This window comes from Aythya marila (genome assembly GCF_965140915.1).
Source record: "Aythya marila genome assembly, chromosome: 14".
Classification (NCBI taxonomy): domain Eukaryota; kingdom Metazoa; phylum Chordata; class Aves; order Anseriformes; family Anatidae; genus Aythya; species Aythya marila.
Genome location: NC_139055.1, coordinates 11,070,253 through 11,085,861, shown reverse-complemented (window position 1 = coordinate 11,085,861; position 15,609 = coordinate 11,070,253). Strand labels below are relative to the sequence as shown.

The window sequence follows — 15,609 nt, the reverse complement described above, 5'->3', positions numbered from 1 at the left end:
GCAGGTACCATCTTCCATCTGGGGAACAAAACCCTCGGAGAGGAAAGACACAGACTTGCTCAATCCTGCATTACTCCCTCCTTCTTTGCACTGATTTCCTTTCTCATTGCTGCACATGGCAGGCAGGAGCAGCAAGGATGCAGCACGATGCCAGGCCTCCCTGCAAGTCCTAGTGGCAGCGGCGTGGCCACTCCTTGGCACAGCACCGCACGCGGCCCCGCTCCTTTTAACCTTCATGTTCCTCTGTTTTTTTCCACCGAGCACAGTGTCTCTCCGAAACAGGCAGGCATTGCTGAGTAAGTCTGGCACCCATGCTGACACTCTCCGCGCTTTGCATGGCTTCCTGATTAGTCTGATCAAGTATGCAAGAACACACTTAAAAAACATGAATCCCCACACTGATAAATAGAAGATTTATTAGGCTCAACCACAGGCCTCAGAGAGGAGAGAACAGGCGCTGCTGATTTATGATAAATAACAAAATTCTGATAGGAAATCACAAGTGGCTTTTCTCTCTAAATAAAGCATCTCAAAGCATTTGTTATGAATCCAGGCTGAGCATGTTTTACTCTGTGTCTAACATCAGGGCTCACTTCAAAAGGACTCACACAAAACAACTTGCTATGACATTTATAAAATGGGCTAATCAATTTGAAGTCAAACCACATTTCTTGCTACACCAACTATCTCCTGGTAACAAAGCCTATAATCATTTATTAAAACCCCAATCTACCATGCTCTGCACACAGCATAAAACAATCAAGCAGAGTGGCCTGCAGAAAGCAAAGAAGCCACTCTGCTGCTTCCACAACTGCTCCAACACCTCCCGACAGCTCGGAGAGGCGTTTTCCTATTAAGCATCGCCGAGGCCAGCAGCTCGGGGTGCCCGAGCCTCCCCAGGGGGAGGACTGCTGTGGCAAATTACCAGGAGCCAGATGGCAAACCTTAACGTGCACCGAACTGCGAAGACTGCAGCCTTTTGATTCTGTCGTGCTGCAGATGTGCCAGCTGCCAGGCGAGGGGCTGCAGCAGGCAGGTGAGTCCCGGCCTCGGGGGGAGCATCCCCAGCCAGCCCCAGCAGGAGGAGATCTCCCTCTCAGCACATTCAGCCCCGGCCTCTCCTGCCTCGAGCAGGAGGGAGGCAGATCTCCAGAGCGTACACCTCGGTGCCTTTTGCTCTGACACAGCAGCAAACGCTCATCTGTCACAGGCACATCAGCTCCTGCAGGCTCCTTTTGCTCCCCAAGGCGAGCTTTAAGCTTGTTAGAAAGGTGCAAGCAACAGCAGGTTGTTATTAACCACTCGGGCCAATGCTGTTAGACCTAAGAAAAGTTGGCAGTTTTGTTTCAAAACAGGTTTAAATTTTAAAAACCCAGTCAATAAATAATAATAATAATAATAAAAAAAACGTTATCTGCCCTCTCTTGCAACTTGCTCCTTGAATCCTCTCCCTTTTGACCTTCTCACAGCCTTCATTGCAGAACTGCATCCCCCAGGAAGTAAAGAAAAAAAGGGGGGAAAAAAAAAAGACTAGGCTTAAATCTGAGGAAAATCATGTTGACTTGTCCCACACCTGTCATCTGCTGAAGTGGCTTTTCTGGAGCACTGCACTCTATCTTTGGCTGATAGGCAGTGCCGTCTGGCTTCCTCCTCCCTTCTTTCCTCTTCAGCAGCAAGGCAAGAATATAAAAATACACACAGAAATTCTGTAAACCATTCACCATGCTGCATATGTGCCTTCAAAGGCAGAGCATGTGATCACGCTGCTGTAACTCACCTTTAGCTCACCTACCCATCTCCACAGCTTTACTGTACCGTGTCAAATTAGCTTCAGAGGGTAAGGATCAAGTCCTCTTACTTGTACAAGGATGTACTCGCACGTTTTAGAGAGCAAGAACAATAACTGATCCCTTCTCCCCAGTTGTGCCTCTCAGAGAGGCTGCTCCCGAGCCGTGTGTTTCCAGGGACAGGGCTGAGCAGCAGCTGCACGCCCCCTTCCAGCAGGACCTGCTGCTGGAGCCTCCACAGCTCCCAGGGCTTCACCAAGCCCCACAAAGACCGTGCCCCAAACTGCTCCTGGTGAGAGGATGAGCCCACGTCCCCAGGGCGAGCCCACGGACCCGGGTTGCTGAATTCCCCCTCCTCACCTCTGTGCAGCCTGCATGGGTTCCCCACCTCCGCGTGCATCCTCTGCAGACAGCACCTGGGAGGCCTGGAAAAGAAAAAAAAATTCGGATATTGTATAAAACACCACACAGCTAAGCAGGCCAGACAGGCTCTGCTGGGTCATCAGGTTCTGTGTGCAGCATGGCTTTTCTTTTTCCTTTTCTTCCAGAAGCAGCTAAGTATCTGTCCTGAACTTGTCAGCTTTTGGCCTCCGCTGCTCCTTTCAGTAAGGAGCTCAGCAGCGCTCTGCAGCAGTGCCTGGCAGTACTTCTGGCTGCCCAGCCGTCTTCCTGGACAGCCCACATCCATCCGTTCTCATGCCAACCTTGTCCTTCACATCCACAGTCCCTGCCTGCTCCCAGCACCCATCCCGATGGTGGCAGCAATCACAGCCCTTGCCCAGCCCCATTTGTGCTGAGCCGAACCACCCAGGGCTCTGGGTGTCTTCAAGCACTCCAGCAGCCCTCACCCGCCCCGCTTTAAGATCCATTTTTCTGAGTTTGGGTGACCTGATCAACTGGTACAGCTGCCGGCTGACCACGAGGAGCGCTTTTCTGAGATTCCTACAGATAAAATCTGTTGCATTTTTCCCAGCTGGGTAATCAGCTGTCCTATCAAAGAGCGGGGACAGATTAACCTGCACAATCTGCAGCGGGTAAATCCATGTGCATTTTATCCCATTTTTCATTTACCTCTCCGACTCCACTTATTCTCTCCTTTAAAATTTGTTCAAAAGCCTTGTGCGTTGCCAAGGTCAGGCTAACATGTCAGTCATCACCCGGCTCCCTTTCTTCTCCCTCCGTGTACACATCACGCTTGCCATTCTCTAATCAGATGGAATTACAACGGTTTATTAGCAGTCCTCGCTGGCAGGCCCACAATTTCTCATGCCGTTTCTCCAAGAAATCCAAGGGGTTTTTCCTCCCTCCTCCTCTCAGGGTTTGATTTCCACCAGAGGTTTCAGCTTCCATCAACCCCGGCACGAGATGGCTGCTGCGCCTCCCCAGCAAGCCCCAACACAAAGCCTGATGCCACATTTCCCTAAAGTGACTCCAGCCCCAAAATATTCTGTTTCATCTACACCCTTCTTTATTTCTTCGCAGCCTAACACATCATTAACATAAAATACCACACCTCCTCCTCTACTTTTTGTTGTTGTTGTTGAGCTGCACATATCTGTGGAGTCACAAACCCTCTCACAACCGCTGCCACAATTTCATTTTTCCTGGTGTATACGTTTTAAGGTATGGCGCTAATTCAGGTCACCAGATCCCAATCCTCCAGAACTGGGTCGTTTTCCTCTGAATCTTTTAAGAGGCCATGAGTCCCCCGACCTTGTTTGAAAGGCTACGAAGGAATTTATGCCACTAGCACTGAGGTTTGTCGGGGCAGGTTCAGGGGCTAGGAGACGTCTCCACCACGATGACCGCTCGGGTTGCCCATTGCCGCGGTGGAAGGTCGCTGCCCGCTGCAGGCGAGGGGTTTCAGAGCATCACGAGGCTTTTTCAAGGGCAGCTGGGAGCCCGCAGGGATGGTTTCTGGCCTCAGCACAGCCCCAAATCTCCCACTGTACCCCCCCGGCAAAGCAGCCCCCGGCGGCACTGGGACCGAGGCACGCAGCACATCGGGGACAGCGCTGCCCTGTGCCTGTCCTTTGTCACCGCCGCTGGAATTGTATTTGATAGAGGAGAAAAAATGGAGGCGAGGCACAAGCAAACATCAAACAGATCGATCCTGCAAGTAAATCACCTGCGCTGGCCTCAGCGTGCGACTGCGCAGAGAGGCGAAAGGAGAAGGGAGCAACCTCTCGAGCCAGGAGGCAGGAGGCAGATGGAAGGTATTTAGACATCCTTCTCTCTCCACTAAACAGAAGACTGGCAAATTTTTGCCCGGGGTTGAAATTTTCAAGCTTGCTCCTCCCCTTGGTTTTTCACCTTAAAAATATCAGGAAGATGAAATCTCCACACACTTAGAGCTCCTTAGGAGAGCTCTTGTGGTCAGGATGAGTACATTACAAGTTCCCACTCAGCACCACTAAAACCACTTTCTCCCCAAGAATTAATTAAGCATTAGCATTACACGGATAATAAGAGAAAAAAAACACCCATATTTTTCAATACTAATTAAAAGTTCATGCCCCTCCCAGCTGCTGTAGCTTCCCGAGGGGTTTAGCGCGCACAGCCGCAGATCTGCAGCCACCCCAATCTTCCGGAGTACCACGACTTCAATTTCCAAAGAAAAAGACAGGGAGGGGAAAAAAATAAGAACAGTTTGCCTTAAGAACCCTTCAGATCGTTTGTAACCATCCAAAAGAAATGAAAAAGGCACAAGTCTGCTTCTTTCCTCTGCAGGTCACCTCTAAGGCTTGTTTAAATCTGTATCCGCTACACCCAGCCAAAGCACTGTCACCAAAAGTCACTTTTCAGCACAGGCTGCTCTGCACTTTTTCTGCAAGCAGAAAATGCAGACATGACGTTTTTCTTAAGTGTTCAATATTACAAGACAGAATATAAATATCACAAAACAAGTTAAGTATCTTTCTAACACCAGGGTAAATGATCAAATACACTCGAAAACAGGAACAACAGAGCCGAGGCTTCAGTCATAGAGAAGATAAAGTTATACAATGATCCGGGAGTGAAGTCATTATGAAAAATGAGGGTTGGAAAAGGCTGACACAAACCTAAAATACAGCAGTAATAAATACTTCATCTGACTAGCAATCTGTTTAAACTTAGCAGTGACAGAAAGCTGCCTTCCGCTCCAGCGAGAGAGCCCTGACAGAGACAGAGGCTGACACCTAGCGTCTACCAGCCCCAACAAGCAGGCGCGGACAGAAGGTGCCCAGGCACGGGAGCGAGGACAGCGAGCGCTGCTGTCGTGACAGATCTCGTGACAGATCACCCCAGGCAGGCAGAACGCACCTGCAAGCAGGCCCAGCCCGTCAGAGCTGCGAGCAGAGCACCACGAGGGAACAGAGCACCCGCAGGAGCGCAGCACTCAGCCGGGGAGGCGAAAAGGAGAGGCTGCAGTGTGAGAACAGCCACGTTTCTGTCTGCGGAGGGAAACACAGAGCTCCTCACGCGGCCACAGGTTTCTAAGCTGGTTTGCCAGAGCGTTGTCTCGGTGCCCTGACGCCCTGCCAGGCTACACCCCTCCGAGAAGGAAGCGTCAGCTGGAAGTCTTTATCTCGGTGGTGCAGTGATGGACAGCTGCCAGGCTGCACGATGCCCCCACCACTTCTGAGCCGGGAAATCAGCCTGCAGGCTTTTCCTCTCCCTTGCACAGCACGCTGGGTGGCTGGGGGAGGCAGCCCCTAAATTTAAGAGGAGCGCTTATCAGCGGCGCCTGCTTTGCAGGAGGGGCTGAATCCTAAAATGGAGGGAAGAGCGCGACTGCTGAACCGCTGCTCGTCACAGCTCTTACCTGGCAGTAGCTCGTGGTCGGCTCGTCATCGGAAGTGGAGTTCTTCTCCTCTTCCATGTTGTGCCCTGGACTCTCTGCCTCCCTCCTCTTCGAAGGGAGGAGCCAGGTGATGCTCTCGCACTCCTTCTGCATGTCTGGGTCTCCATCTTCGGCATCATCGGCGACCCCATTCTCTCTACTTATCTGCTCCCCCTTCCCAAGCTCATTTCGGCTCGAGGAAGAAGAGCTGGGCACGACTGGGTTTCCAAACTCCTTCTTATGCAACAGCTGCCTCTGAGCCTGCTTCAGGCTCTTCTGGTACACCTCCAGCTGACACAAGATGACTTTGGTGTACTGGTTGGGGTCCACCCCTTTGGGGCAGAAGGGGATGCCCCAGTAATAGTGTACTGTGTCTCTCGCCTCCTCCTGCTTGTGCTTCTCCTCGGCCACATTTGGCACGCAGACCTCAGGGGAACTGTCAGGCACCTCCTCCTGCTCTGTGGAAGCGCAGGCTCTGGCAGCGTGCTTGGGCTTTGAGGTGTGTTTGGGACCTGTCCCTCCACCACTCCTCCTGGGGCTGCCACTCTCCTCCACGGCCCAGCTCTTCCAGAGGCTGCCCGAGCTCCCAGCACTGGCCTCTCCCGCGGAATGGCCAGTGCAGGGCAGGGGCTGCTCTTTTGGCTCGTGGCCTGCTGCTTTGGAAGAGCTGGAGGGGCTCGCGAACAGTCTCCGAGGTGTGAGTTGCCAGGAGCCCGAAGACGCCCTGCCAAAGGTGGGACTCAGAGACACGAGGTCCTCTCCCAGGGTGCTGGGCGACACGTTACTGGAATCACTTTTAGGCGGCGAGGAAGGCTTCTCACTTGACCTTGTCAGAGGCTGGCTCTTCCCCGGAGACACGATTATGCTGGATACTAGGGAGCTTTCAACGATTTCCTGGCTTAACCTCCTCAACACTACGAGGGGGCTCCGGGCGACATCCATCTGTCCGTTCCCATCAGCTCTGGTGCTCTGCGAGTGGGAGCTGCCCTCGGAGCGAGGGGTGTCGGGGCGCAGCGCCAGGTCTCCCAGGAGCTCACAGCCTTCTTGCTCAGCGGGGCGGCTTTGGCCTGGTGTGCCCAGCACTTCTTCAGACAGCTGGGGGGTTGCATCAGAGGACTCCGAGGGCTGACAGCTCTGAAAGACAAGAGGTTGATTCTCCGAGAGGTGCGTTCCCACCGGCAGGGCAGAGCAAGGATGCTCCCACCACACGGGCTGTCAGCTGGGCTGCAGAAACCCGGACACTGCCCCCCACAGCACAACCCTACGCCCCAAAACGGTGGACAGATGAGGTTGGATGTCACGTGCTGCTCACTAGGACTGGTACAAAACAACTCCCCCGTGGCTGCTCTGCTTCCAGCTCACGCTGGAGCAGCCTGAGCTCCAGGAAAGCCTCCTTTTGTGCAGCGTGGCAAAGCAAGCGCCGAAAGCGACGCTGCTGAAGAACCCTAGTAATAAGCCTCTTCACAGAAGCACACTTACAGTTAGGCTCTCAGCAATGGCCTTCCTCAAGAGTTCCTCCTCTTCCTCTTCTTGACAGTTCACTTGTCTGGCTTCTTGCTCACTCATTTTCAGGGCCAGCGCAAACTGTTCCTCTTCAGTCATCTCTAGAGCAGGAGAAAAGGGGAATGTCAAGTCAGAGCTGCACCCTACATTTACCCAGCATCGTGGGAGAGGTGCCCAAGGAGTCCCACCTCCCCGGGAACAATGAGCATCTACACCTCAGCCTTCCTGAAGAGGCATCAGTGACACCAGAGCAAGCAACACGAAATGAAAGGAGTAACCCCGGTCAGGAATATCAGTCAGGGTTTCTACAGCAGTGTAAACTCTGACTCCTTGGGTTCATTAACCGGACATCTTACTGCCACTCTACAGCTACAGAAATGCATGCTCAAGGACAGGGGAAGAAGATTTCCAAGCCATGCCCACGTTCTATAGGACAGACTCGGGAGCAAGGCAGGACAGGGAGCAGATCAGCTCTAACGCACTGGTTTCGAGCCAAGCAGCACGTCTCACTGCCTTCTGACACGAAGCTACCTGCAGTACCACGGGAGACCTAACCAGGAACAGCAGAGCTACACGTTGCTCACCCCCAGCTGCAGGTGGAGAGCTCCACGGAGGGCAGCGTTACCGGCTCGGCAGCATTATGAAGGATCTTTCGCATGCATTCATCCCCCTTCTGCTCACATCACTGTGCCACTGCATCACTAAGGCAGTCATGCATGGGGAGCAGGTTGCCTACACTTGTAACTGTTATTCCAGCAAAATATTCTCCCTGAAATATTCCTCCTTCAGAGCTAGCTAGAACCCGAAACCGGCTCTTCAGAAGCCGAGCAGTTACTGGGGAAAACATGTATTTACTTGGGTTCAACCCGACGCTTTCATTACGCTTAAAACACACAATGCCTGCAGAACAGAGCGCAGCTTGCACAACAACTCAACAGCACTCTCAGGAGCTGAAAAATACATCTCCACGCTCGCAACAAACTGACAGATTTCCTTCAAAGCCCGTCTCCCCCCTTCAGGCAGAATCCTGCCCGCGCCATCTCATGCGTGAGCCGAGCGGCGCCGCTCTCCGACAGCCCGGGAGAGCTCCACGGACAAGGGAGTGGAGCAGGAGGGCCACCCAGGCACTAAACATGCCTCGGCAGTCACTTTCAGGCCAGAGGTTTCCCTGGATGAAGACACATTCAGGAGTTACGGCTCCCATTTTCCGAGCCGTCCTCTCCCCACCAGCTGCCACCGAACCGCGGCAGCGCAGCCTCCCTCCCTTGCAGGAGCTGGCGTGGTGCTGGCCGTGGCACGGCTGCACCGAGCTATCCCCGCAGCAGCACGCTCCTCTCTGCCTTTCCCCCAGCTCCCTGCTCGTGTCAGGCTGTTTTTTTTCCCCCCACCCAAGCAGGATTTGAAGCGTTTTTTGGCTGCTCTGATTACCAGCCATCAGATTTCCCTTCCGTGTCCTAGTAAATCAGCGCTTGGGTTTAGAGAGGTTCTCTTTTAAAAATAATTTCCTTTAAAAATTAAGAGAGGAGTTGAAGCGAAGGCTGACTACAGCGCACGCAGGGCTCGTGGGGATCTTTTGTCCTTGGACAAAGTCACTCTATAACGTTCCAGCCAGCAGGGACCAGGGAAAAAAAACGCAGCCTTTAATGGCAAGCACACCGCAGCCCGGGGGCTGAAGAAGGCTCCGTCCCCAGAGCAGCATCTCCCCGGTACCAAACACCTCCCCAGCACCCAGCACGTGCCTCATTTGCTTCCCTGCCCGAACCACCACGGCAATCGGGCCAGATCCTGCAAATTTGGACATGTGCAAGGAAACCGGTGCACGTGACCAGTCCCCCCATCACAAGCCTTCCCACGTGCTGGAATTAAACGGGGGCCTGAGCGCTCACCAGTTCGGGCTATCAACATCCATGAAGCTTAGTATAAAGAAACATTTTTTGGCGAGTTACTACCGTACATTTTGTTTTCCTCTCCCTCCCTGGCACAGCAATTTCCCCTCTGGGGACAGGGAATGTGCCAGACAAATGCTGCCTCTGGCAAAGAAAGCAGCGACAAACAAAATGCACTTGATTCACGTTCCAATCGAGTAGGTGCTCTGGAGACGGGGACATCTCGCCTTCAATTCCACCTGGCCGTGCGAGCCGTCCCGGAGAGCTGACCTGCTCCTGGTTGAGGGGCTGGAGATGACTCCATACACCGCATCCCGTCCTTTTTCGGCACCGTGTGCGGGCAGGGTCACGTTTTACCGGAGCTGCTGTGGATTACAGAGGTCATAATCCACACCAAGCAGAAATCGGGAGCGCCGGGGCCAGCGGCGCTGCGGGGGCGCGCTGCGGGAGGAGGCGTCGGGAGCCCCGCTCCCAGGAGGGAGGGAGGGTCGGGGGGAGCTGTTTTTAAGACACTGCAGCCCTAAACAAATTAAACCATTTCAGAGCCTTTTTAAATGCTAATACGGCAATTTGCTAAGCGATTTATGTTCCATTTTGACATTTGCAAAGTGAATTAGATGCAAAACCCCACTAGTTGTAGTTCTAACACTTACTAATAAGAGATTTACTCAAAAATAATGGAAATGCAGGATCTCAGTATTTCCACATACCCAAAGTGCAATTACAGTAAAAACATTCAAATGCGCTTTAGAGCACTGACTACATCCGGAGAAAGAGAGGGAGACTTCTCGGGGTTTTTGTATTCCCATTTATCCTGTCAGGATGAAACGTCACAGACACATTTAGTTATGGCTTTAGGATAAAATGAATAAAACCACAACAAAGCAAAAAAAAAAAAAAAAATGGGAGGAGATGCTTTATAGCCAGAGCCTGCAAATATCTGAAATTTTCCAGTTTCGAGGAGGAAGAATTTGCTCTCCCCAGCAGCGCCGCGTCGTTACAAAAGAGCGATTTGCCTCGCCATTTGAAGAATTTATTTAAAGACACCGGGAAAAAAAAAATAATTACTATTTCAAATCTTAATTTGCCTAAAAGCAAACACCGAAGGTCTAATTATAGCTTCCAATGAACGAGGGGATGGGCCCGCCAGCTGACGAAGACGCGGCCGCTCTCTAGCAGCGCCGCCTGGCACCCGGACACACCGCCGAGCCCTGCCCCAGGAAGGGAGGAATCATTATTAGGAATTTCGGTACCCAGAAATGCAGCCCGTGCCTTACACCAGCCTCATAGATGCAATGAGGACATCCAGCCTCAGCAGCTGGGTGATCTCAGCACCGTGTGTTTGGTACCTGCACCTTTTTGGGGGGTTGAGTGCTGTTTCTTTGAGGAGAAAGAAGGAAAACAAAGGAACAACCTCAGCCCTTCTTCCCCCACCTCAGCCAGGACACGCACGGTGGATCTCAGCTCCCACCACGAGCCGGGCTGCTCCGTGCTATGGCCTTAGGCCTCTATTAAAAACGAGTTAATTCACACGAGCCCTCTGAGGGCTGACGAGCCCAACTGCTGCTGCTCGTGGAGCTGCTCCGTTTCGTTCGGTGATTGCTTTGGGTTTTGCAGCAGCCTGCTCCTCTTTTATTTTAAGACGTTCTGAATTTAACCTGCCGGGTGGCCCGCCACCTCCCAGAGCATAGGAACGGGAGAGGTGATCTGCACCAGCCCAGCAGCTGCAGCACACGGAGCCCTACAGACTGCCTGCAGCGATCTCTTCTGCCTCTACATCCTCAGCCACTCCACGAGGGATGTTAGTGGGAACATCCCAGCCCGTTCCCTTTCGCAGCTGTTTTTAGAGCCGTTGTCCATGAACGCATTCGATCCCTCGTTAAAGCTGCTGCCGCTGCCCCCTCCCCAGCCTCTGGTGCCAAGCAGTTCCAGGAGCTGGCTGCACGCTGGGCCAGCTCGCCTCCACCTTTTTAATCCCATCTCCTGCTACTGCCAGCGAGTGCAGCCTGGCCGCAGGGGGTGGTGAACAACAGCTCAGCGTTCACCTCCTGCACTGCCCTCCTGGTGCGGGCTCTGAGCCTCTCCCTCTCCTCGGGGAGGACCCCAGGCTTGGCAGTCTGTCCCCATAAAGCAGTCGCTCTGTCCCCACCGTGATCTGAGCCGCCCTGCCCCAGATGTCCCCTGACTCCAACGCGTCCTTGGGATGCAGGGAGCAGAACCGCACGCAGTGCTGCCCATGTGGGTGCACCAACGCTTTAGGTAACAGGAAAATGATGTACAACAATGCCCTCAGTCTTTGCACCCCTCTGTATGATGCCCAGCATGGCTGGCTTCTTTCTGCCCTCTCTGATATCTCTGATTTTGGAGATCTGCCAGCTCTGACCCCGAGATCCTTCCCGAGCTGTGAGCGCCGGGTCAGGGCACTGCGATGTTTCAGGGACAGCAGCAGAGGAGCCCTAACAGGAGAGCACCTGATGACTGATGGGGCTTTGGGATCAGGTTTGTATCAGAACCAATCTCAAAACCTGGAGAGGCACAGACAGCCTCGCACGCGTATTCTGGAACCGCCCCAGCCTGCGTACACGCCACCTGGGGAGCAGACGAGTGACAGCCTGCCTGCTCGGGAAGGCAGATTTTACCCCCGAGAAGGGACTTCTGCATCCCAAGCCTTTCTGCAGGGGAAATAATCTCTAACACAAACAGCAGAAGCTGCTCAGCACCCGTCTACTTCCCCAGCCCCACGCTCGAGACCTACGTGCAATTTTTCTTTTAGCAGCGAACTTCGTTCTATCCAGCTGCTGTTTTGTTCTTTTCGTTTGCAATCCGCTCTCTTCCTTCGACTCCTGCTGGAATGGAAAAAAATCTGGTGAGTGCATGCAATACGTAAGAAATACTACCAGCTCCCTCCCCTCCACTACTCCGACACAAACACTGGTTCAAGAACAAGCCTCTATTTGTGTGAAATTTGAATTTCAAACATAATTCAAGCACATTCTGTAACTATTAAAAGCTGTGTGATAAGCATAACGAGCAAAAAGAGTTACAGACTGACATAAACAGAGAAGTAGGAGAGACAATAGACTTCATGCCAGTCACTACCAAGCGCTGCACCTGCTGCCCATGATTTGAGAGAGAATTTGTTTGGCCTTGCTAAAACATCGGTACTTGTAAGCACTCAGAAAAATAAAACCTTTTTGTAACTCAACATCTCATACCTGCGAGCCAGGGCTGCTCCCTGCCATACGGCCTCCAGCTCTCTGCCCAAACGATTTTGGGTGGCCAAGGCTAGGGTTTGAGCCATTTCGGGGGACCCAGGCTGGCTCATCCAGAGGGCAGGAGAGGCAGCTGTATTTATTCCTGGTGCCATTCTGTCACTGCACCGCCTTGAGTACTGCCACAATTGTTTCATTTTTGAAGCTTGAATACTTCAGAAATTTGCAGCCGAGTGGCCTCCAGGAACGTCAGCCAGAAGAAAACCTCAGCCCGTGCTGCTTTAAGCACGCTGACTGCAACACGGATGGTCACAGGCTTAATTGGCACAAATTTATGCAAGTGCCTGTCCTAACGGCTTAAGCGAGGGCGTACACATTACCGAAGGCTGGCCCTGGACCCCTTCCAGTTTGTCTCTATAAATCAGGTAGGATTAGAATCAAACCCAGTGTTTCCAGCAGAGACACCCACGCCTGGCCACGAAGGGGCTTCACACGACTCCATCCGCAGCTGCGCCGTGCTCGGGGTCTTGCTGCCCACGAGACCCTCAGCGAACTGGCTCCGTCCTGCCTCACACCACCCTCAGCCCCTCGGGGCCAGGAGGGGTCTTCATGGTGGGGCAGCACTGCCACGGGATGCTCTGCTTGCTTTTAAATGTCACCCCTTCCTTCTGGCACTGCCCGTGTTTGTTAACCTGCGGAGTCCTCTGGACTGAACCTCAGCGCCGAGTTCTGCTCCAATGTCTCCAGCTTTAGCACTATCTGTAGATGTTATTAATGCATATCCCCCACTTGCTCCCTCTTACAGATCATTAATGAGGGTGTTAAAACACACACAGACCTAATATTGATCCTCGTGGCCTCAGCTTTACATCTCCCCAGAACAAGCCTCTCTTGTGTTCATCACCAGCCTTGGCTGACAGTCTTTTAGCAGGACTTCAATCCAGGAATGTTACTATCTAGACCAAATTGAATTATTTATCCCTGTAAGATTTTGCAAGACGTGCTATTAAGTGGTTTCCCGAAACCCTCATACATCACAGCTCTTCCATCCCCTACTACCTGCTCACTCCTCACCTCCGCTGATTTAAGAGCCAGCTCCCGACGAGGCTGCAGCCATCTCAGCACACACCCTCGTGCTCACAGTAGGGGCTTTTTCCTTTGACTGACTCCTTCCCATCCCCGACCACCCTGGTTTTGGTTCCTCACATCCACGCTCTGCCCCTGGGTCTCCAAAAGGCTGCCTTGCAGATGGATTGTCTCCTGCTAGATGGATGCTGCCCGCTTCCAAGCCTGCCCAGCTCCAGCTCCGCAGCTGAAATCCTCTCTCTTCCTGGATCCATGGATTTCCAGAAGCTCTCCCACTCCCACCGCCCACCCGTTGCCCACCTGCGAGTTGCCCAGTGCTGGTGTGCAGTGGCAGCCCCTGCGCTGCCCCCGTGGGCAGCTCCCAGCCGGGGAGGTGGGAACGCACTGCGGGATCACAGCGGGACCACGCCAGAAGCAGGCGCTGGAGGAGGTTAAGCGAAAGCTCTCCCGCTCTCCCCAAAGTGCTGGCTAATGGTGCTAAACCTATTCCGCTTAAGAGAGGGGCAATTTAATCCTAGCAGGCTCTGCGAATCCCCGGCTCTTCTCTCTAGGCATCAATCTTCCCTCATCACTCCTGCACTTGCCGGAAGGTCAACCTGACACTCTCATCTGCAGCTCTCTTCCAGGGCACCGGCGTGATTTACGAGCACACCGAGCTCACCACGGCTGGGCTGTGCACACACGCACACGTTCACAACACGTTGCAGGTTGGCACAGGGCTCGAGCACCCCTGGGGCTCCTGGGGTAGCGGCGTGCCCCCGGTGTGTGCAGCCCCCAGCACCTGCCTCTGCTCCTCGCGCTGGGTCCTGAGCAATCCCGGCGTTTACAGCAGCAGCAGGAGCAGAATTATCGCAGGACACGTGTTGTACGAGCCTCATCCATTTGAGGAAGATGTTTAAATTGCTGAGCGGCGTTCTACTGAACAACCACGGCACAGCGAACTGCTGAAGCAAATCCAATTAATCCTGATGGGCCAAAACATACACACACATCTCAATTCCAAGAATTCTTAAATCTTCGTTCGTTTTAAAACCAGAAAAATAAAACGTACCTTTTAATTAGGATTTATGGCTGTTTGTACCTCTGCTGGGAGACAGCCCCGCAGGCCCCCGAGTGCTCTGCATAAATGCAGGCGTGGATGGGAGGAACAGAAGGGGCCAAGAAGACTCAGGGAAGACAACCGGGCTTGCTCTTCCTGACCCAACCTTTTAATGCTCATCTGTCTACAAGGATAATAGGAACTCAGGGGGCCACTCAACCAACTGCCTTCCTAATAAGATCGCTAGTCCAAAAATAATCTTAATCAATTAAAATATTCCCAAACTGCCAGCGATACTCTTAGTTACAAGGTCATCTCCAACACACAACTTCCAGGGGAAACTGATGATTATAGCCGAGGCGAGGCGGGACCCGTGCACCTCCTCTCCGTGCCGGCCTGGATTGGGTCTCTCCTCCTCTGCCGTCAATTTTAAGTGTAATGGCCAGAAGGAACCCGAATTCTTTCTCTGTGTATCATGCTCCGCTGTCTAATTTACGATGCTCTCTTCTGAGCAGTTTCACTGTCAGCACTGTGTGCGGATCAAGAAAAAAATGGCTTTCCAAAGTTCCCCACACGCTCAGTGGAAGGCAGCCGCTATTCTTCTTCCTTGGTTTTTAACCCGCTTGGTTTCCACAGACACCAGGAAATCAAATTCTCATTTTAAAAATGCTTTTGCACATACTTGAGAGAACCTGACTCTGCCAGCAGAAACAGACACAGCTCCACTCGCTTCTAAAAGCCCGTAAATGGAAGCCAGTAGCCAGCCTCCCACATCCTGCTCCCTCGAATCCACATCTTAAACCACAGAAGTCAGAGTCAGGGTTAGGAAAGGGAAGGCTACAGAAGAATGTCTTGACAGCTAACAGTGCAGACTGCAAAGTCAAAAGGTCTGGTTAATTTTGCTGCTCAACAGCAGTCGGGACCATCTAACAATAGGGCACAGCCAAACACCGCACGTCCTGCATGGGAAATGTGCAGATGAAAACCAGACTAATTTATTTTTAAAAGCTAATTAGATGTTGGAAGTGCCACGTTTGGTTCTAGCCAAGGCTGCTGCTGAAATTAATATCACACCCTACTTTATTAGTCTCTGACTTCAGAATCTGTTTCTGCTCTGCTCTCTCTTTCAGCTCATTAGAACAAACCTGCTGGAAGCGGAGCCTGGAACAACAAGCCCCAGCCGGGCTGCTGCCAGATGTGTAGGTTCTGACACACGGGGGGAGGCTGCTGTAGGAAAAAGGGCTTTCACTGGGCCACGAGGAGGCTGGATTCA

General features: G+C 52.7%; 1 protein-coding gene across 4 annotated transcripts in view; it reads right to left on the bottom strand.

Moving 5' to 3' along the window:
• Positions 1-15,609, bottom strand: part of UIMC1 (ubiquitin interaction motif containing 1) — a 36,243-nt gene that overhangs the window by 13,909 nt on the left and 6,725 nt on the right. For 3 of the 4 annotated variants that reach the window (XM_082771754.1, XM_082771757.1, XM_082771755.1), the window contains exons 3-6: positions 11,755-11,845; positions 7,090-7,214; positions 5,593-6,744; positions 2,148-2,212 (exon numbers count right to left, since the gene is read on the bottom strand). In XM_082771754.1, coding sequence (XP_082627880.1) covers positions 2,148-2,212; positions 5,593-6,744; positions 7,090-7,214; positions 11,755-11,845 — 1,433 coding nt within the window. The remainder of the gene's footprint in view (positions 1-2,147; positions 2,213-5,592; positions 6,745-7,089; positions 7,215-11,754; positions 11,846-15,609) is intronic. The other variant, XM_082771756.1, reaches the window with a different exon arrangement.